Genomic DNA, 20,236 nt, shown 5'->3' with positions numbered 1-20,236 from the left:
AAGTTTCCTGCAAACGATGGGCATAATCTACAATTTTCTCTCCTGGCTTACGTTTTGCTTTATTAAACTTTTGAAGATATAAATCAGCATTTTCATCACCATGAAAGTGATCAAGCAAGGATTCCTTAATGGAAGCATAGTCGTCTGGATTTTCTTTTAAAATGGCTTGGATAACCGAAAATGCTCGATCAGTAAATTTTGCACGTAACATCTGAATTATTTTTTCGTTTGACCATCCAGATCCATCTACTATACTCTCAAAAGATTCCAGCCAAGAGTCAAAACGGGAAATTGGACTTCCAGAGAAAGAAGGAAGTATTTGCAAACGAGAGAATGTATGTTGATTGTTTTGGAAATCATCCAGATCTTTAACAGTAGCTGCTCTAGTGTGGGAAAGAGAGTACGCCATTTTGCTATTTGGATTGGGAAATTGGGAGGTTAAACTTCTCTTTTGCAGATTCTGAACGAGTTCTGGAATGCTAACTGGAATTGTTCCAGATTCATAAAAATTTTTGTGGCTGATACGACTGTTGTTCCAAGAACGGATGTTGTCGATTTGGGTACCGATTGAGTTATTGCTGGATGTGACGTTAGTCTGTGTGTGGTGATGTCCTCGGACGTCGTCTGGGTCTCGACTGCTGTAGTGCTTGGTTCGGTCGGCTTGTGGTATTCAATGGTAACAATTGTCTCAAGTTTGTTTTGGTTTGGATTAGCGTTTGTTTGATGTTCTCCGCCAACTGCACGTTGTTTGGTCTGATGACTGCTGGGAAGTTGTCCAGTTTGGTCAGAAGTGATTTTATCTCCGGGGTCAGTGGTTCCAATAGCGTAAGTAACTGAAGGTTTTTTAGGTATAGGACAAGGCTGTGAATTTCCGCCAGAAACGTTTGTTGGTGGGTTAGTAGTAGATGTTCCAAATGGAAGAAAAACTCTTTCAGTTCCAGAATTAGGTGGGAGGTAAGTTGTCTTACGTCGCTTCCCGTGATCCGCACATTCGGAAATATAACAAAAAGATCTTGTTTTTCGTTTGAGTGAGTTTCCTTAAGTCAATGATGTTGTAAATCTGTCCGAAGAGGAAGGTCAGAAACTGCCTCGCATATGTCGTGAAAATTGCCGTTAGTTCGGACGCCTGCTGTTCCGTTTTCTTCGTCTTCTTCGCCCGTATGGTGAGTTTCACCTCTAGAATCGCCGTCAAATATTTCAGAAGAGACGTTGGTTTTTTCCACTCCGTTATCTGCGGGTTGTTCGGATAAAGATATGTCAATTGGATGTCCTTTAGCAACCAGATTAGTTGGGTCCGGATCTTCGGGTCGTTTGACTGGAAATCCGTTTCTCTCTCCTTCAGGCTCCTGATGGCTAGTATTAGGGATGGCAACCTGCTCGTCTGAATCTGGAAAATCTTCTCCTGATTCTTCGTGATCTCGTGGTATAGGTGGTGAAGACTCTGTTTCAACTGTTTTTCCATTAGTTGTGTTCTTCCTCTTGAAAAAACTTAAAATTGTGCTCGAGAGAAAACTGGTTTTTGACGTAGATTTGGGAGTAGGATTAACGGGTGACAATTTTGATGTAAACTTAGCTAAAAGGGAAGTTGATTGTGACACGGATGTTACCTTAGTAACACTCTTAGCGCGGGGTTTTCTAGAGTTAATTTTATTAATTAAATTATTATCTAACCCTGGGTCAGCCACATACGCCACATTCGATCTAAGTTTCTTTAACTGAGCGTCATCTTGTTTTACTTTGGGTTTAAAAATGGGCGACGCAGATTTTTTAACAGCCTCAATTGTTTTCTCTGACGCTTTACCTCCTTGAATTTTATCTGGGATAGCAGTAGTTTTGGGGACAATGGGTTTTATTACAGGGGAACGCAAGAGTTTAGGGCCGCCAGTAATAACATCATCAATCATTGTGGTTGAGTTCGAAAAATCGCTGCCACCATTATGTAAAGCATTCTCCCTCTCGGGTGAATGGCTTTACGAATTAAGACAATTTGTTGTGTAAATAAACTCAGAGGCGTATTTACCCACAATGATGATTATGTATTACTAAGCTGAGGCCAAAGGTTTACAAAACGAGTAGGGATACATGGAAGCGAGTCCAATAGGGAAACTGAGCGTGAGATTCGAGACAAAGTAATTTGATCTTACCGTGGTAGCGCGGGCGTACAAGCGTGAGGGAATAATAGGAGAAAAACGGGGAACAATACTACTTGCCGACACGTATAGTATTTGGAGTACGTGTTGAGAAGATAATTCGAATACACGCGATGCTCGGAGAGGAAAGAAGAACAAAATAATTTGGGAGGAATAATTAATGGATTAACATAAATAAGCTAACACATCAAGATAAAAGTCTACTCTTTAAGAGTGACAATTCAAGCTAAAGGCGACTGAACGTCTTGCAAGCTGGTACTTGTCTGACTCTTGTCAGAAAGTGGGTTCACCATGAAACTTCGCATCTTCGCGTGTGGCGTGATGTTCGTGACGCATAGGTGCGTCACACGCGTGAGTCAGAACCCGGAAGTTTTATCTAGGTCAACATGGTTGCACATGAAGCAACTAGCAAATACGTTTATAATAGTGATTAAGAATATAATATGAATATAAAATAAGCAAATAGATCATATTGTGGGTATCTTGCAAAGGTATATATATTTTGATGGCTTCGTTACACCTCGTATGTCGACGAGGTTCGTAACATTCGTACGTTACTAACGGGAGTAGGTGAAGAAGTCATCAACCCAACATCGGTAAAACCTACATCTGTCCATAATGTAGCTGGAGAGATCGAGGAGGTTTTACGCCAAACGGCACTGGACTCCACTAAAAGGAAGGTTCGTTACAAATCTAAATAAATTTCACCAAGTAGCTCGTACCGACGTTTAGATTACCACGGGAGTCAGAAATTTCACCGTTTACGCAGCATATCTCGCTCATCAAGCCGTTCGCGTAGTCATTCTCCAATCCGTCGTAAGGCACGGAGCAGATCTACGGTCCGTAGATCTCAAAGGCAGTCGCCAAGGTTGAAGTGAAGTCAGTCACCCTTAGACTTCGAACGGAGACTAATACCAACCTATCGGACCATTCCAGGATTGTCAAGGGGATCCCAGATAAAGTTGTAAAATGAATGAACAGAGGAATTTCCACATCAGACTAAAAATCCTTGCAAAATAAGTTCAGCTTTCTTTTGAGAGATCGTCCTTCTCCTTAAATCCACCGGCAGTAGACAGTTGGATCTCTCACCGTCTCAAAAGCAAATCTACTTATAAGACAGTAGAATCAGCTAAGAAGAAGTGGCTCTCGGCTCAGTTCAAGGTGATGGATATTGCCTTCTAACTTATTTTTCTTTATTCTGTAATAACCAACGTGGTCGGGAAAGAGAACATGATGGCAGTGGCTGTTAGAGCAGCGCTTGAACAATGGTGCAGAGCTTTTAACCATATTTCTAGACGACGAAGCCATAATATTCCGAAAGCCGACCACCTGCTAGACAATCCCGAGGCTTTTTCCTGACGTGAAACTATCAAGATTTTGTTTGGCAAAAAATCTTTGATGCCATGTTGGAGCAAACAAAACAGGACGAAACGCTTAACAGAATTGATTCAAGAATTCCAAAGCCCGGGCCGTCAGGTGTGCAGACACGCTCAGCAACTAGAAACAGTCCACGCAGTGCAGTTAGAGAAAAACCATACAGACACGGCACCGACCAAGGGAGTAGGAACAATCGAGGAGGAGGCTCGTCAAACAAACAGGATTCTCGGTATTGAAAAACTGCTTTATTAGAGTAAACCAATTTTCCATATATAACCTTCCATATATCAGTTGCACTTATTGTGGGTTCCAGATTTAAAAATTTTCAAGAAGATTGGGTCAGAATCACTAACGATCCATGGGTGATCTCCCTAGTTAAGTCAGGCTACCTTATACTACTACATAATACTACTTTCTACCCGGACTTACTACTTCTTCCTACTTCAGAAAGCAGCTATTAAAAGAGTTGATTTAGACGAATTAGCATTTATTAGTTCACTTTTTGTTATCCCAAAAAAATTTGGGGTTTTTTCTTCCCATCATGAATAAAAAACCATTAAACTATTTGGCATCTTATAGCCATTCTAAAATACAGGGTTTACAGGTAGTCAAAAGTCTGATAAGGGGACTGGTTTGTAAAATTAGATCTGAAAGATGCTTATTTGACCGTCCACATCCAGGCAAGCCATAAAAAATTTCTTTGATTCAAATGGTAGGGAAGCTACTATCGGTTCTCTTCTCTTCCTTTTGGTTTGGCTTCCACAACTCGAATTTTTACAAAGCATTTGAAGATCCCTATTTCAGTGCTTTGAGGGAGTGGTGTCAGCCTTGTTATTTACCTTGACTATTTCCTAAATCTGAACGAAAGCAAGCAAGGGGCTGAGAAAAACTTAAAGACCGTTCTCAACATGTTTCAATAATTGGGTTTTATCATAAACTGGAAAATGTCTATCTTAGTGCCATCTCAAACTATTGAATATCTAGATTTAATAATAAACTCGCGTCTTTTATCCTGCGCTCTACCAGATCAGAAGATAAAATCAAAAAGTGCTTTATGCAAACAAGCTTTATTAGAATCCGACAAGCTTTATTGCTTCCAATTTAGGAAATCTTAACTGGACCACCCCTTCAATCCCATTAGCGAAGAGTCATTCTAGACGTCTTCAACAATTCTATATAAAATGTACAAAAAATTTAAAGGAAATTCAAAAACTATGTTCGTCTTATCACAAAAGGCGCGTGAAGACATTGAGTGGTGGGTCGCCAAATTTCGAATCCCTGAACGGATCCCGAACGAATCCCTTTTCCAGTAACCCCTGACTGAACAATTTTCTCTGATTCGTTTCTATCAAGATGCGGGCAGTCTCGAATGATATCAGGTGTAGGGGACCTTGGACCGAAACGAACAAGATCTACATATAAACGAACTAGAACTGAGAGCTGCGCTGTTATCGTTAAAAACATTTACTATAAAGTCATTTTAAATGACTCATTTAACATTTCCGTTAAGACTTTTCTGGATAATAACACTGCGGTATGCTACATAAACAACTGTGGGGGAACAAAGTCAAGATATTTGACGGAGGATACCAAACAAATTTCTAAATGGTGTGAAGCAAAAAATATCTCTCTGTCACCTTCTTTTCTACAGGGAAAGTTGAATGTAATAACAGACACGGAATCGAGAGCAAAAAAAAGTCCAACGATTGGAAATTATGCGAAAGAATTTTCCAAAAGATTTTTTTGGTTTGGCCAACTGACATTGATTTTTTCTCATCCTGTTGGAACAATCAGTTAGACAACTTTGTATCACGGAAACCCCAACTGTCAGCCTTTACATTTGATGCTTTCTCCATCTCATGGAAACCGTGGAGAGGATATGCTTTTCCCCTGTTCTCTTTCGGGCAGGACTAGCAGGGGGAAGACCTGCGGGCGAGTGATGGTTATTATACGATGATTGCGGATGCTCTGGTTTTCCACCTGCAAGGGTGTTGAGGTGAAGGAAGCGACGGTTTCGGTGAAATAAGCTACCGGTCGGGGTCTTTACCAGATAGTCTCGGAATGCCACGACCTCCCCGATCACTCCCAGCGTTTGGATACTGGTGCTGGATGACCAATATGTCTCCAATAGCCAGGTATTGAAGGAGGGGGGGGGGTGCGGAGCGATTGTATTGTTCCACTCGCAGCTCTTCTGGTGCGGCGGGCGCGCTTCTCCAGAACCCGAGTGGCTTTTTGCCACTCCAGCGCAAACGAATGCCGGTTGGATGGAATGAGGTCACGCGATGGGCGATTGAAGACACACTGCAAAGGGGAAGGGCCACCAGCAATAGGAGCGTTACGGAAGAGGAAAACTCTTTCCCAAGTTTGTTTAAATCGAAGAAGCCCGCGGTCGAGGAGCCTGCAATTAGCTTTTTCATCGACTTTACGGACACCTCGGCGTATCCAATGGATTGTGGGTGGTTAGGAGATGAACGGCCATGGCTGATATCCCAGTAACGAAGGAACGACAGGTACTGGCCGGACTTAAATTGAGGGCCTCGTCGGACTGAAGTTTTACCGAGCGCTATCACCGCATGTAAAAAACTAACGCAAGGCGTCGATTACGGTAGGAGTCAACGTGTTCGTGTCCGGGAAAGGGTAAACTTGGGGCCAACCACTGAACTGGTCAGTGACAATTAAAAAATCACGCCCGCGATATTGGCCTAGATCGGCAAAGACGAATTCAAATGGACGGCAATCCAACAAGTGGGGAAGAAGAGACTCCGGTGGCTTTGATGGGAGGTGCTCGGTGCACGTCGGGCAGGACTTGGCAGCCATGATGATGTCATTGTCAATTGATGGCCAGTAAACCACCTGGCGGGCTCTCTGGCGAATTTTGGTTGTTCCTTGATGAATGAGAAGCAGCCGGCAGAGTACCTCCTGACGCAATGAAGTAGGAACGCCTATCCTGGGTCTAACCAGAATTAGGTTCTCGGCGTAATCGAAATAGAGCTGGCTGCACACCTGCCAAAACGGGCGAAGCTCCACTGGAAGGTTGCACTTTTCATTTGGTAATCCCTGTATAATGGTCTGACAGAGGAAAACTATTACAGGATCGGTGGTCGACGCTGCAGCAATAGCAGATAAATGGAATATGAGGGTTAGCGTCGCTAGAACCTTCCATCGTAAACACCAACTGAATGCGGGCTTAAAAGGAAGGGGAACCTTCCACCATCTCGTCCGATGAACTCGGGTGATTCACTGGTGACCGTGACAAGGCGTCCGCCATTACGTTGTTCTTACCGGGGGCTACGAATGGAATGAAAATCACCACAAAACACTAGTTGACCAACTGAGTGCTTCAGTGACAAGGCACATAAGTCCGAAATTTGCTATGAAGAAAAAACCACAACCAACTGTGAAAAGTATTAATCTTAACCTGTAACAATAATTACGTTAATACCTGCGATTAAATACTTTTGAGGGTTAAACTTAGGCCGGTTCTATCACTGATTTATTGAACGGACTTTTGACACAATAATGGCGTCTGCTTCTACAGGGGGGAAAATTTGAACAACGGCTATTGCTGATATCGGCCACCAAGAAGGCTCTGCTTGGCAGTGCCCCTGGTGGCCTACACAAAGTTTACAATTACAGCATAGTTTACAAGTAAAAAATAATAGGCCGTCTAACGGGCCTTCCAAATTTAGAGACTCTATCTTCTGAAGGACTTTGACAATCCGCAACAACCTCCCTGCCAGAATCGCCAGCGTCCTTGCGCGATTCCAAATTCTTCTTACTGAGCGGATTCTTCTTCCTCGTATACGTAGTCTTCTCCACTGTGCCGATTCCAGTATCGTCGACGGGCGTGTCGATATCGGCTTGGATTTCTAATAGATAGACAGACAGTCTGGATGCTCCTGGTGGTTTCCTTACCTGAACGTAGTCGTAAAACAAACGCTCGCACCTTGCCGTCGGTTCCAAGGATCACTCTTGTAACAATGGCCGTCAGCCACGAAACACGATTGATGTTAGGTTCCTTCAGCAGGACGATTTCGCCAACACGTGGAATTCTGGTGCCCTTTCCCTTGCGACAGTGAAATCGCTTAAGATCAGACAGGTATGACTCTTGCCAGAGCCTCCACCATGTCAAGGCATGTTCGCTCCTCTGTTTGTCCAGCTCGATGAGGTCGTCATGGCTCATCTTCGTTGAGTCAGGTGACTCTGATGCAGCTCCAGGTTGTCTTCCGGTCAGCAACTTTTGTGGAGACAAAACTTCGTAGGAATATGCGTCGCCAGACACATAAGTAAGGAGCCGCGAATTCACGATAGCTTTAATTTCCACCAGTATGGTGTGAAGTTGGTCAAAACTAACCTTCATTTTTCCCAGCACCTTTCTTAGGGGTTCTTTAACGGAGAGGACCATCCTCTCCCAAAACCCAACCCACCATGAAGGTAGGCTAGGAGAAAACTTCCATTCTATAGCCTTACTTGAGAGCCAGTTGGCTAGGGTAGGATCTTCTGTCACTAATTTTGCTGCACAAGTAAACGTTGACGCGTTGTCACTGTAGATAATTTTGCAATCTTCTCGACGTAACATCATTCTTCCTAACGCGTACATAAAAGTTTGAGTAGTCAGATCAGTCACAAGTTCTAAGTGCACAGCCCTTGTGACTGCATAAGTAAACAAACACGCATATACTTTCTTTTCGCCAACACGAGTCTTCTCGATATCACTGTCTTTTTCAATTAGAATCACTTCTTCTAGCACATAAATTCGGCCGAGGTAGTCGATGCCGATCCCTTCAAAGGGCTGCGCTTTCTTGGTTCGATCCAATGGCATTGCAGCAGTTTCTTCATTAAAGGGACGCGATTGAACTCGTTGGCACTTTACACACTTTTTTATGACACTTTTAATCCGTTGGCGTGCACGAATGATCCAAAAACGATTTCGTAAGAATGTCAGAGTGTTTGGACACCAGCATGCTTCCGTTTTACATGATGATAGTGAATCATCATGTCGACAATCCTCTCGTTTGATGGAAGAAGGAGGGGCGGATCGATGAGCAGTTCTTTTAGGGCCGGGTCTACTCTTCCAGTCACTCGGATTGCTCCTTTGCATCCCAAATGGGCCTTAGTGTATCAATACCGTGAAGCAGTTTACCATGTGGTTTTCCCTTTTGTAAGGACTCGTAGATTTCTGCAAACGCCTGTTTTTGAATGAATTTTAAGATTAAGTTATCGGCGACAGCGATTTCGTGAACAGAGAGACAGGAAACTTCCACTCCCCTGATCATTTCGGTTGCCTTGCCGGGCGACTCCTTCCTAAAAATCCTAAACATCCAGGCGATTGTACGTAAAACTCGAAAATAACTGCTCGCTCTTGATACAAGTACGTCAAACCAATCCGAAGTACTATTAGCTGCAAGGATTTGCAGTTTCTGTTTCAATTTTGTTTCGATCTACATCAATTGCATTACTTTTAATGTCGGCATATCTTGTTGCGGCCATTCCGTGTTTTCCAGTTCCAGCTAGGAGGGACCTCCCCACCAGGAAGAAGCCGCAACTAGCTTCTTTGCTGTCAAGCTTCTTGATCCGTGGTCTGCTGGATTGTCCTTCCCCGGCCAATGTTTCCAGTGATCTGGCCCAAACCTCTTCTGGATGGTTTCAACTCTGTTTCTGACGAACATCTTCCAACGGTTTGCTTCTCCGCGAATGTATCCAAGGGTTGCCATGGAGTCAGTCCATGAATGCACTTCCCAATTTACTTTGTCAACTGCCTTGACGATTCTTTCAGCTAAAACACTGCCGAGTTCGGCACTGAGTAACTCTAACCGTGGTAGAGATAACTCGTTCTTCGGGAGTGGTGTTGCTCTGGTTTTGCATCAAATTACCCGAATGAAGTCTGGATGTTTGGATTTCACGTAAGCAACAGCTCCATACGCTTTGGTTGAAGCGTCACAAAAATCCTGCAGTTCTTGTGTGTGTTTGCTAGATGCCATAGAATTTGCATTCCGTTTCTTCGGGCACCTTCTCGTCCCACCCAATCTTGAATTGCCACAATTCTTGATAAAGAAGCTTAAATTGAAGCGTTACGGGTCCAATTAATCCAAGCGGATCGAACAATTTAGTTGAAATTTTTGGTCAACACTTGAACTTTTTCTGCTGCGTCTACTATAACGTCTGCCTTTAAATAAAAGCAATCCGTGCTAGCATTACATCTAACTCCAAGCACTTTTTGTGGGTCTAAATTAAGACATGAGTGCGACTTCGCTGAGTCATCGGTTAGGCCTTGTTTTTGTAGATATCTAAGCAGCTGTTGGTTGTTTGTCACCCATTTTCTTACGTCCATGTTTGCGTCAGCAAAAAGTTTCAGCACAATTCCGATTACGGCCATTGCTTCTTCTACTGTAGATGCATTTGACAAGTAGTGATCTACATATAGGTGGCGTAGAATTTGTTTGCTGTTTTCTGCTAAGTCACCTTCATAGTACTCCAAATGTTTCTTCAGGACGGTCCTGAGCACTGCCGGGCTGCATGGGAGTCCAAATGGAAGCCTGTTCCATTTATAAAGTTGCAGTGATCCTGGGGCGTTTTCATCCTCTAGAAAAAACCTTAACGCTTCCGCGTCTTCTTTAAGCAGTTTCACCATTAGAAATGCTTGTCTAATGTCAGCTGTCCAGGCAATAGGGTTGAGCCTAAACAGTAACATGATATCAAGAATGTCCGGGTTCAGATTCGGTTCTTCTTCTAGGCAATCAATGGCGCTGAAACCCGTTTTGGGTTTTGCTGAACCATTGAAAACTGGCCTGACTCTACAGGTGGTTTTGCCTTTTCTGACAACCGGATGATGAAGCAGAACCGTGTAGATACCGTCGAATGACATATCCGCCATGGAAATGAACCTAAGTTCCTTTAATTTGCCGAACTCGGCTTCGTATGAAGTCTTCATCTCCTGGTCTCTGTCCAATCTTCTTATCAGTGCCTTTGCCTGACCTTCTGCCATGGCTTCATTCTTGCTAAGGTCTCTTTCGTTCCTATTCTATGGGAGCGGTGCTACATAATGTCCATCATCGTCTTGAGTGATGGACTCTGAATAGGTCTTCCACTGTACTAAAAGTGGCACGTTTTCCAGTGGATCTAGACTCTCTAGTTTCCTAAATCTGGCAAAATAAATTTCTTCTTTTATCGGGTCAATGTATTCATGTAAATCTTTGGGTGTTCCTAGTTTGGCTTTTAAGAGAAAGCTGATAGCCGTTGAAGACGATATCACCACCTTCTCATCTTACCCTAGTAGTAGCCATCCCAATTTACTTTCTATCGCTCAAACATCTGTATTCGACACTATCTGTTTTGAGCCGAGAACTTTCCAAACTTGATTCGCTCCGATCAAGACGTCTATTTGGCAGGGTCCTGCTTTTTCGCTCAGTATTCTGTCGTCGGCTAGTTCGTATGCTTGACTCCAAAGTTCGCTGACGAATTCTGTCTTACTTTACCCAACAATTTTCCCGATTTCAGGTTGCTCTATTGGATCGCTTTGGATTTTAGTTCAATTGGCAGTTTTCTTGTCAAGATCTTCATAATTGCTTCATTCTGAGATGTGTGTGGGTCTAAAGTGCCGAGGTTTAAAGCATGGCCCATTGCCTTGTCATGTAGTTTCCGTAGTCCTTTAAAGTCGTCTTGACGTTCTACTCTTGAAAGTTCTGTTATGGCAATATAATGGTCTGCTTTTACCGATGTTACAATTGTATCTCCTGCCAATATCCCCATCCCTAATTATGTGTTGGTCTCTGCCAGAGGGCGGGTCAATTAGCCAGACGCCTTTGTCTACCTGTTGTAAGAGGCAGTAGAGGGTAAACCGTCTGAGCGACAGGACCATAGGAGGGTGCTTTGCTTATTGCTGGCTTCCACTCGCGGACTATTTTCCATTCCTTTTTCGCGTGTTTCTTTTTTCGCGTAACTGTGCGAATCCCAAGTGCAGGGCCAAAATACAACTATTTCGTTCTTATTTAATTGCCTCTTTCTAGAGTAAATTCCAGCGTACTCGTTTAAGAGCGTAACAATTGGTGTCAGAAGAGGATTATTAGAGGCCTTAGAACGACTTTTTTTTAAGTCGCCTTTAGGAACGCCATCGCCCAAAGTTTTTTTATTTTTATTTGAGTGTGTTTCGGTAAGTTTCATTTCTTTTTTTTCTTTGCTTTGTGTTTGTGTGTCATTTAGGGGCGCCGCCATATCAGATCCATTAGCGGGTTCGGGAAAGGCGTGGATCGTGGGCACCGCCATATTGGATTTTTGTTTCCGCGTCAGACTCGCGCGCTAAGTGTTCCACCGCGGGATCTTTTTGTGAGTATAAGCATAAAGCCAAAAGGGATATTCCCTCTCCCTGCTGAATTTTTCTTTTGTTGCTTACATTTATTTTTTTTCCCTCTTTTTCGCGCGACGACTTTTTTTTTGTGTCCGGCAAATTTTTTTTTGTTTTTGTTTTGGGGGGTATCGAAGCTTTGGTCTTGGTATAAATATATATATATATATTTTTGTGTGTCTCCCTCTACTTTTGCGCGTTCAAGTGACGGATTTATTCGCTTGGGTTTGCGTTCTCTATTGTTTGTTTCTTTTTTTTTCTTTTCAAGTCTTTTTTTTCTGTTCAACCGACTGATTGTTTTTTTTGCGTTGGTTTTGGTGTTTTTTTTTGTTCTTTTCATTGCTGGTTGTTGAACCTGCATGTCGGAATCGGATTCCGAAATTAAAAAACCTTTTTTTGGTTTTGAATATCACTATCATTTACGAAGCCGTAGCCAACAAACCGATCCAGAACCGGTAAGACCCCGTTTAGTTCGCCCTGTACCTCGCTATTACTATACCAACCTAACCTAACCTAATGACGCTGCTAAACGACGTCCGGAATTTGATATTTCTCCTTCGGAAGCGTCGACCAAAACTGAGATGGCGGACAATGCAGCTCTCATCGCTGCGTTACAAGGGTTTACCACGGCAGTAGCAACGGACGCAGCAGCGAGGCAAAACCAGATGACGCAACTATTCCAATTAATCGGAGGCCAACAGCAAAACCAAGCCGCTATGCAAGCCTTTGTTGCTGCACCACCCAATGCACCTGTTATTCGCCCCTCCACAGTGGCGGTGAACTCTTTACCACATTTCTCAGGTAGTGCGGATGAAGACGCGCAGGGGTTCGTAGACCAAGTCAACAGGGTAGCAGGGTTAGAAGGTTGGACAGACGACAACTGTCTTTTGGTAGCCGTAACTCGCCTTAGAGGCACTGCGTCTAAATGGCACGCACAAGCCGGGCAAAACCATGGTACTTGGCCACTTTGGTCCGCAGCTCTTGTCACGAATTTTTCCCATACTCTGTCGTTTCTAGAATGGAGTTTAATGATGGAAGCGAGAGTACAGAAACAAGGAGAATCATGTTTGGAATATGCTTTAGACAAGCGTAGATTATGTCTTCGCTCTCCTGTACCTTTACCAGAGGCGGACATCATTAAGGCGTTGCTTAGAGGACTCGCAAACCCAGTCTACATCGCGGCGCTGACGGCTCAGTTACCTGCCACTTTCACGGATTTCTTAACTCAGCTACGAGACCTGGAGCAGCTTGGTTTGTCATCGATGAGACCGCAGGTTCCAGCATCTACCTTACCCGCTGCACAGTTACGGCACCTAGTCAACACAACGTTTCATAATGCACCACCTCCAGCAGTTGTTCCAGATATAGAAAAGCTTTTTGTGAACTTTGGTGATAAGTTAATTAATCAATTATCGGCCTCAATTTCACGTTTGCAAGTAGGTCCAGCGACGAACGTTGCCCCACGAGGAGGTGGTACACATGGCCCAAGAGGACAAGAAGCAAGGGTTTGCTACGTGTGTAATTGCAAGGGCCACATCGCACGTTTCTGTCCATCAAAAAACGCCGGGGCAGGCCCGCGTGGGCCATGGCCAGCCTAAATGGGTATTTTTGTTTGAAACATCGGCCAGCACTTCCCTTAATTAAAGTTTGGCTTGAAAATATTGGAGAAGTAATTGCACTGGTCGATTCGGGAGCGAGTGTAAGTGCAGTAAGATTAAGTGTAGTGCGTAAATTTTTGAAACCAGAAAATAGAATTTTGATGGGTAAGTTAAAAGGGGTAGATAATAAGGTTGTCAAAATTGAGGGAACGGTTCCAGTAAACGTAAAATGGAAGGGTAAATTAGTGGAACTTAGCACGGTAACAGTCTTAAGGACGGCACCTTTTGCGTTCATTTTGGGAACCGATTGGATAGTGAAAAGTAAAGCCAGTTTGATAGTTAAAGATAACAGAATTGAAATTATTGGGGAGGAAGAGGCTATTGAGGGCAAGCAAGAAGTGGGTAGAGAGAAGAAAAGATTGAAACTTCAGAAGAAGAAGATTAGCAAAGGAAAGGAGCAGTCAAATGACGAGTTGATCATTAGTGACGAGTTGATAGAATCGTTGGCCGAACACTCTCCGGCAAAGAATCACGACATGCTGTCAGTGAAAGCGGTGGGAAACCAAACTATTCCGCACAATTCTCTAGCATTTATTGTGGGAGCACTACAAACGGAAGTATCGGGAACGGGAATCGTTAAATTTAATCTTTCGTCGAAACCGGGGAAGGAATGGGTCATAGCTTCAAGTGTGGTAGACATTGAGGAGGGAAAAGTGAAGATCGCGGTGGTGAACTGCTCGTCTACTAACATTCAAATTCATCGTCACGAAGTTTTTTGTTCCGTTGAGTTAGACGAGGAAACAGTTATTTCGAACGTCTCAGACGATGTAGAGCTGGAAGACGTGGTGTGTTTAAATATTCCGGTTGACGATCATTCTTCTCAACTGGCATCACGTGTCAAACTTGGAGAAAAGCTCAGTGAATCACAACAAGAGAGAATGCTCAGCGTGCTCGAGCGTCGGAATCGATGTTTTCCTACATCAAAAAGGGCAATTGGACATACCAAAGAGGCAATGCATTTCATCAACACGGGAGATGCCAGTCCGATCAGGTGTAACCCTTATCGAGTATCTGCGTTTGAAAGACGCATCATTGCTGACAAAGTGGAAGAAATGCTGGAGGAAGGAATCATAAAGGAGTCGCACAGCCCTTGGAGCTCACCAGTAGTCCTGATTAAGAAGGCTAAAACGGATGACTATCGGTTTTGCGTTGATTTCCGTCGGTTAAATGCAGTAACCAAACGTGATGTGTATCCTTTGCCAAGAATAGACGATGTTCTAGATCGTCTAGCAGGAGCTCATTTTTTTTCTTGTTTAGATTTAGCCAGCGGGTATTGGCAGGTGCCAGTTGCTCCAGAGGACCAAGAAAAAACGGCGTTCATCACTCCAGATGGACTGTATTCCTTCGTTCGTCTCCCTTTCGGTCTCAATTGTGCCCCAGCAACTTTTCAACGCCTTATGGATAAAGTGTTAGCAGGATTAAAATGGAACATGTGCTTAGTTTACCTCGATTATATTTTAATATTTGGTAAGACGTTTGATGAACATTTAGCTCGTCTTGACATGGTGTTGAAAGCCCTAGAGCGCGCAAACTTTACCCTTAATGTAGATAAATGTATTTTTGGAGCTTCTGTGGTCTCTCACCTAGGTCATGTGATTAACGCAGAAGGGATCCATCCGGAGTCTGAAAAGGTTCGGGCACTAACAGAGATGCCAGTCAAAAATTTGAAGTCTTTGCGAGCATTCCTGGGCCTCGCATCATTCTATCGACGCTTTATTCCCGACTTCGCCACAATTGCACAACCCCTACACTCGTTATTGAAGAAGAATGCTGTGTGGAATTGGACGGATAAACAAGAAGCGGCAAAGAAAGAAATCATCAGCAGAATGACGTCAGCACCAGTACTGGTACACTTTGATGAAGCGTTAAAGGTGACTGTGCAAACGGACGCAAGTCAAATAGGGCTTGGCGCAGTCCTTTCGCAAGATTTAGGCAATGGACAGCGGCCCGTTGCCTTTATTAGTAGGAAATTGACGGATACGGAAACTAGGTATCACGCCAACGAGCTGGAGTGCCTCGCAGTAGTATGGGCTCTGAAGAAGTTGAGATCTTACGTCTACGGTAGACACTTTACAATTAAGACAGATAGTTCGGCGGTAAAGTGGATGATGAGTAAAAAGGAGGTAGAAGGTAAATTTTTAAGGTGGATCATGAAGTTATAAGAGTTTACCTATGACATAGAGCATGTCAAAGGTGTAGAAAATCAAGGAAAAAACGCTTTGTCAAGGAATCCTGATGAATCCCGCTCGGGAACGAGTGATTCTGGGACAAAGGACGGACTTGTTGCAGTAATAGTTCCTCAAAAACCTGTTGCCACGCACGAACTTGCCCTCCTGCAGCAGCAAGACGGCAAGTTGCGACCAATTTTAATTTCTTTGCAATCCGTAGCACCCAGTAAGATCTCTCAAGGTTTTGTCATCAGGGGAAAAGTTCTGTATAAAATTAATTCAAACAGTGGTAAAAAGTTTTTACTTGTAGTTCCCTCCATTCTCCGAAGACAAGTTCTCGAGCCATGCCACGATACTCCGTCATCCGGGCATCAAGGGGTAGAAAAAACTCTGTTTAGAATTAAAAGTAGGTTTTGGTGGCCGCGACTGGGAAAAAGTGTCCAAAATTTTGTAAATTCATGTATCTTTTGTTTAAAACACAAACACTCTGTTGGTCTTCCAGTCGGCAAACTTCAACCTATCGAGCCTCCATCATCTCCTTTCCAGCTAATTGGCGTCGACCATCTTGGACCCTTCAAAGAAACGCCGAGTGGCCATCGTCACGTCATAGTTTGCATCGATTACTTAACCAAATGGGTTGAAATGGCGCCTGTTCCGGACACATCAACCAAATTTGTGACAATCTTCTTAGAATCGAACATACTATACCGGCACGGAACACCACAAAGGATAATTACCGATCAGGGATCATGTTTTACATCAGAACTATTTGATGAATGGATAAGAAAATTGGGAATTCAGCATATTCAAGCAACAGCCCAACATCCAGAAACAAACGGCCTGGTGGAACGCGTTAACCTGACTTCAACACTTGCGCTTTGTGCCTTCATCAACGCACAGCACAATGACTGGGACAAGCACCTGGTGGCAGCAGCTTACGCAATCAAAACTGCGCGTCAATCAACTACCGAGATCACACCTTTCCAGCTGGTGAACGGTCGCCAACCAGTCTTGCCCGTCGAACGTCTTTTTCCATGGCCAGCTGAAGAGCAAGAGAGTCACGTTGATTTTCTATCGCGGGTTCATAAATTAAGAGAAGCAGCACGATTGATAATTTTAAAGAAACAACGAGCCGTAAAGGAACGAGTCGACAAACGCAGGAGAGTTGAGTTCGAACTTTTCACCGGTGACCTAGTCCTCGTCCGTCGCCGGCCACGTAAGAAAGGCCTAACAAAGAAGTTCCTTCCCTAATTTACCGGCCCGTTTCAAGTCATCAAGAAAGTATCGGCTACGACCTTTGTAGTAGAAGACCTGCCCGCTGTAAGAAAAAAAACTCGTTCCGGCGTGTATGCCCACGTATGCCAAATTCGTCGTTTCAATGGTAGAGTTGACGACGAGTGGGATGAAGACGAGCAAGGAATAGAAGACAGGATAGACGAACCAGGTGAAGACGAAGAACAACTAAGAGAGATAGCTAATGTTCATGAAAGAGAAAATGAAGAAGAAGAAAGAAGAGAACATGAGAGAGAAAAGGAAGAGAGGACAACAACTTCAAGAGCCGGTCGCAAATCAAGACGACCAGTATGGATGAAGGACTTCACTGACCAGTATTAAAACACGATCTTCCTTCTTTATCGTCTCCTTGCATTTTTTTAAATTATAATTAAGTAGCAGGCCAAGGGAAAGGTATTAGATGAATTTTGTTTTGTTTTTCTTTTTTTAATTTTGGTTTTCTTCTGGTAGGAAGCGGGGTTAGTATTTAAGGAAAATGTATATTCATGTTGAATTTACTTTGTTTTTGTTTTGTTTTGTTTCGTGATTTCGTTCTTAACACGTGTGTTTAACTGCAATCTTAAGAACAAACGAGTCAGGAAAGGCCGAATATTTCAATTGTATCTCCTGCCAATATCCCCATCCCTAATTATGTGTTGGTCTCTGCCAGATGGCGGGTCAATTAGCCAGACGCCTTTGTCTACCTGTTGTAAGAGGCAGTAGAGGGTAAACCGTCTGAGCGACAGGACCATAGGAGGGTGCTTTGCTTATTGCTGGCTTCCCCTCGCGGACTATTTTCCATTCCTTTTTCGCGTTTTTCCTTTTTCGCGAATCCCAAGTGCAGGGCCAAAATACAACTATTTCGTTGACTTATTTAATTGCCTCTTTCTAGAGTAAATTCCAGCGTACTCGTTTAAGAGCGTAACACCGATCTCGGCTTGTTGTACTTCACAGTCAAAATATCTATTGCCTTGTTATAGTTGTTATCTGTCAGATCCAAGTACGATATCGCACCAGCCGCGTCCTCCGTTTAATGAAACTTCAGTCTGCTGAACTTCTCAATCGGTCTCATTGACGAATTCTCGTGGATCAGTGTGCGAAAAATTGCCCACCAATCCTCCCACTTCTAGAGATCCCCATCAAATTTGGTGATTTCTATCCGTGGTAACAGATGTGCGATGTTCATCGGGCTTGAAGGTACTTGTAGTTGCATCGTATTCATACGTGGAGTAACGGTAGTACTTGGAGGTGTATTGTTTCCACTTGGAGCTGCAACTTGAAGTATGGGGCTTGCCATACTTGTTGTTTGTCTTCTGGTTTCTTTTTCCTCCAGTCGATGCTTATTTTGTGGAAACGGTCGACGAATAGGGAATGAACGGTAAAATTATTTTCCCTGGAAAAGGATTTCATCTTGTCAAACTCATCGAGTTAGAAAAGATTGTGAATCATGTTTCTATAGGGAAAATGTACGGTTTAGCCGTAAATTAATTTAAAAGTTGGTTTAAGGCCCGCCTCTCGAAAAACGGTCACCCGGCCATTTTTAGGGGGCGGAGCCTAACTGGGTATGTTGGGATTTTCCCGTTGTAGGGAGCCACAGCAAATGCATTACGCATAGAAGTTTTCATCTGTCATACTTTTACATCAAAGTCATGTCAAACAAACAAAAGAAATCATATTGTTATTGTGCTGTGGAATCGTGCAACAATTCCTCCTTTGTAACACCAACTAAACATTTTTTTACAGTGCCCAAAGGTGTAAAAAATAAAAAAAAAATAAATTCTTGGCTTCAAGCTATTGGGAAAGATCCGAAACGCTTGTCTGTGAAAAGTAACTTTCGTGTGTGTCAGGATTACTTTTCTGTAAGTAAAAATTATGTTTGAAAAAAGAAATTAAAATGTTTAGTTTAATTTCCATGTAGATTCCCGAAGCCATTGAAATTATTGGAAGTACTGATCAAATGAAATTGAAACCAGGGGTGGTTCATCACATAAATTTGTGGTTTGAAAATGCTGACACGTCTACATCTGACATCTCATCTATTCATACAGGTTGTGTAATACGATTGATAATGAAGAAATGAATTCAGCAAACTAAATATTTATATTCAGATATAGAACAACAACCTGTCCAGGCTGCTTACATAGAAGCTGATTCTGGGTATAATCATACAATCTATGTTACTGACAATGTGCCACATGAAGTTGAACCACAGCATGAAGAGGATGATAACATGACTCTTTGTGAAGGTGACATCGTATACTTTTTCTGGTTTATCTTCTCGAAAATAATGTAATGTTTTACTTTATAGATGTACATATTCCATCACATCCACTAGGAGACAGTGATCACAAAGATGATCACGTTACTATCAATCAAAATAATTCAGGACGAAATAACAGCACCATAGTAAAGTGTACTATACAGAAAATTGAGAACTTCACTGTTTGTAAGAAAACTAAAGTACGTACCAATAAACATCAGGTTTCGACAGCTGATTTAGGTGTTAGCTGTGGAACGAGTCCCTTTAAAATAGCGATTAAAAATCAAGCTTGTAGCCCTTTAAAGTGGAACGTAACCGATGTCAAATCTTTGACAAATTCCACAGCTAAGAGAAAGCCGGTGTTTACATTCGACACAATATCATTACATTCGTCAGTAGATACAGATTCTTCTTATGATTTTCCCAGTGATGATTTCATTTTAAGCCATAGTGACCAAAGTGACCTCTCCTCTGATTTTAAACACAAAAGCTTGCTACGCTGCAGGGAGTTGATGTCGTTATATCCCAGAATGTACTTAGTTGACAAAGAATGGATTTCCATTCTTTCACTGATTTCCAATAAGATTAATGTACGCAAAAGCTCCAATCTTACCCCCACTGATGTAATTTATTTGCGGTTTTGTAAGATGAGGTTAAACGAATCGTTCAGAATTTTGGAACACGAGTTCGGTATAAGCTCAAAAAATGTGGGTATTTTTTTTAGAATGAATTTAGAGTTTGTTGCTTATCACTTTAAGGAACTCATTATTTGGCCTTCAATTGATACCGTAAAAAAGAACATGCCTGTTTCCTTTAGAAAAAATTATGCTGGTGTTAGCTGCATAATAGATTGTCTAGAAATAGAAATCGAAAAACCGTCTAATCCTGTGCATCAAGCTCTTACATGGTCACAGTACAAGAAATGTAACACTCTAAAATATTTACTGGCTGTTACACCAGATGGGTTAATCTCTTTCATTTCTATTGGAATTGGTGGTAGAGCTACCGAT

At 42.8% G+C, this 20,236-nt stretch overlaps 2 protein-coding genes across 2 annotated transcripts; one reads left to right on the top strand and one right to left on the bottom strand.

Moving 5' to 3' along the window:
- Positions 1-7,086: 7,086 nt before the first annotated feature.
- LOC123475948 lies at positions 7,087-7,887 on the bottom strand. The gene is made up of 3 exons (XM_045179188.1): positions 7,443-7,887; positions 7,200-7,396; positions 7,087-7,140 (listed from the first exon to the last, which is right to left on the bottom strand). The coding sequence occupies exons 1-3, from the start codon at positions 7,885-7,887 to the stop codon at positions 7,087-7,089; spliced, it is 696 nt and encodes a 231-aa protein (XP_045035123.1).
- A 10,498-nt stretch (positions 7,888-18,385) lies between these two features.
- LOC123466308 lies at positions 18,386-20,010 on the top strand. The gene is made up of 5 exons (XM_045179187.1): positions 18,386-18,825; positions 18,885-19,014; positions 19,075-19,212; positions 19,275-19,916; positions 19,985-20,010. Exons 1-5 carry the CDS (start codon positions 18,616-18,618, stop codon positions 20,008-20,010), a joined length of 1,146 nt encoding a protein of 381 aa, XP_045035122.1. The 5' UTR covers positions 18,386-18,615.
- Positions 20,011-20,236: the final 226 nt, after the last annotated feature.

This window comes from Daphnia magna, linkage group LG9, assembly GCF_020631705.1.
Source record: "Daphnia magna isolate NIES linkage group LG9, ASM2063170v1.1, whole genome shotgun sequence".
NCBI lineage: Eukaryota > Metazoa > Arthropoda > Branchiopoda > Diplostraca > Daphniidae > Daphnia > Daphnia magna.
Note: the sequence above shows the minus strand (reverse complement) of the source record. Positions and strands in the feature narration are given on the sequence as shown.

What these genes read in the sequence shown, in the direction of transcription:
- LOC123475948 (XM_045179188.1), bottom strand. Translation starts at nt 7,887, where the DNA reads ATGAAGGTTAGTTTTGACCAACTTCACACCATACTGGTGGAAATTAAA. An exon ending in TGTTTTACGACTACGTTCAG is followed by an intron (nt 7,397 to 7,442) that starts GTAAGGAAACCA and finishes TCTATCTATTAG; the next exon opens with AAATCCAAGCCGATATCGAC. An exon ending in TCTCTAAATTTGGAAGGCCC is followed by an intron (nt 7,141 to 7,199) that starts GTTAGACGGCCT and finishes AACTTTGTGTAG; the next exon opens with GCCACCAGGGGCACTGCCAA.
- LOC123466308 (XM_045179187.1), top strand. Translation starts at nt 18,616, where the DNA reads ATGTCAAACAAACAAAAGAAATCATATTGTTATTGTGCTGTGGAATCG. An exon ending in CATCTCATCTATTCATACAG is followed by an intron (nt 19,015 to 19,074) that starts GTTGTGTAATAC and finishes ATTTATATTCAG; the next exon opens with ATATAGAACAACAACCTGTC. An exon ending in TAACATGACTCTTTGTGAAG is followed by an intron (nt 19,213 to 19,274) that starts GTGACATCGTAT and finishes TTTACTTTATAG; the next exon opens with ATGTACATATTCCATCACAT.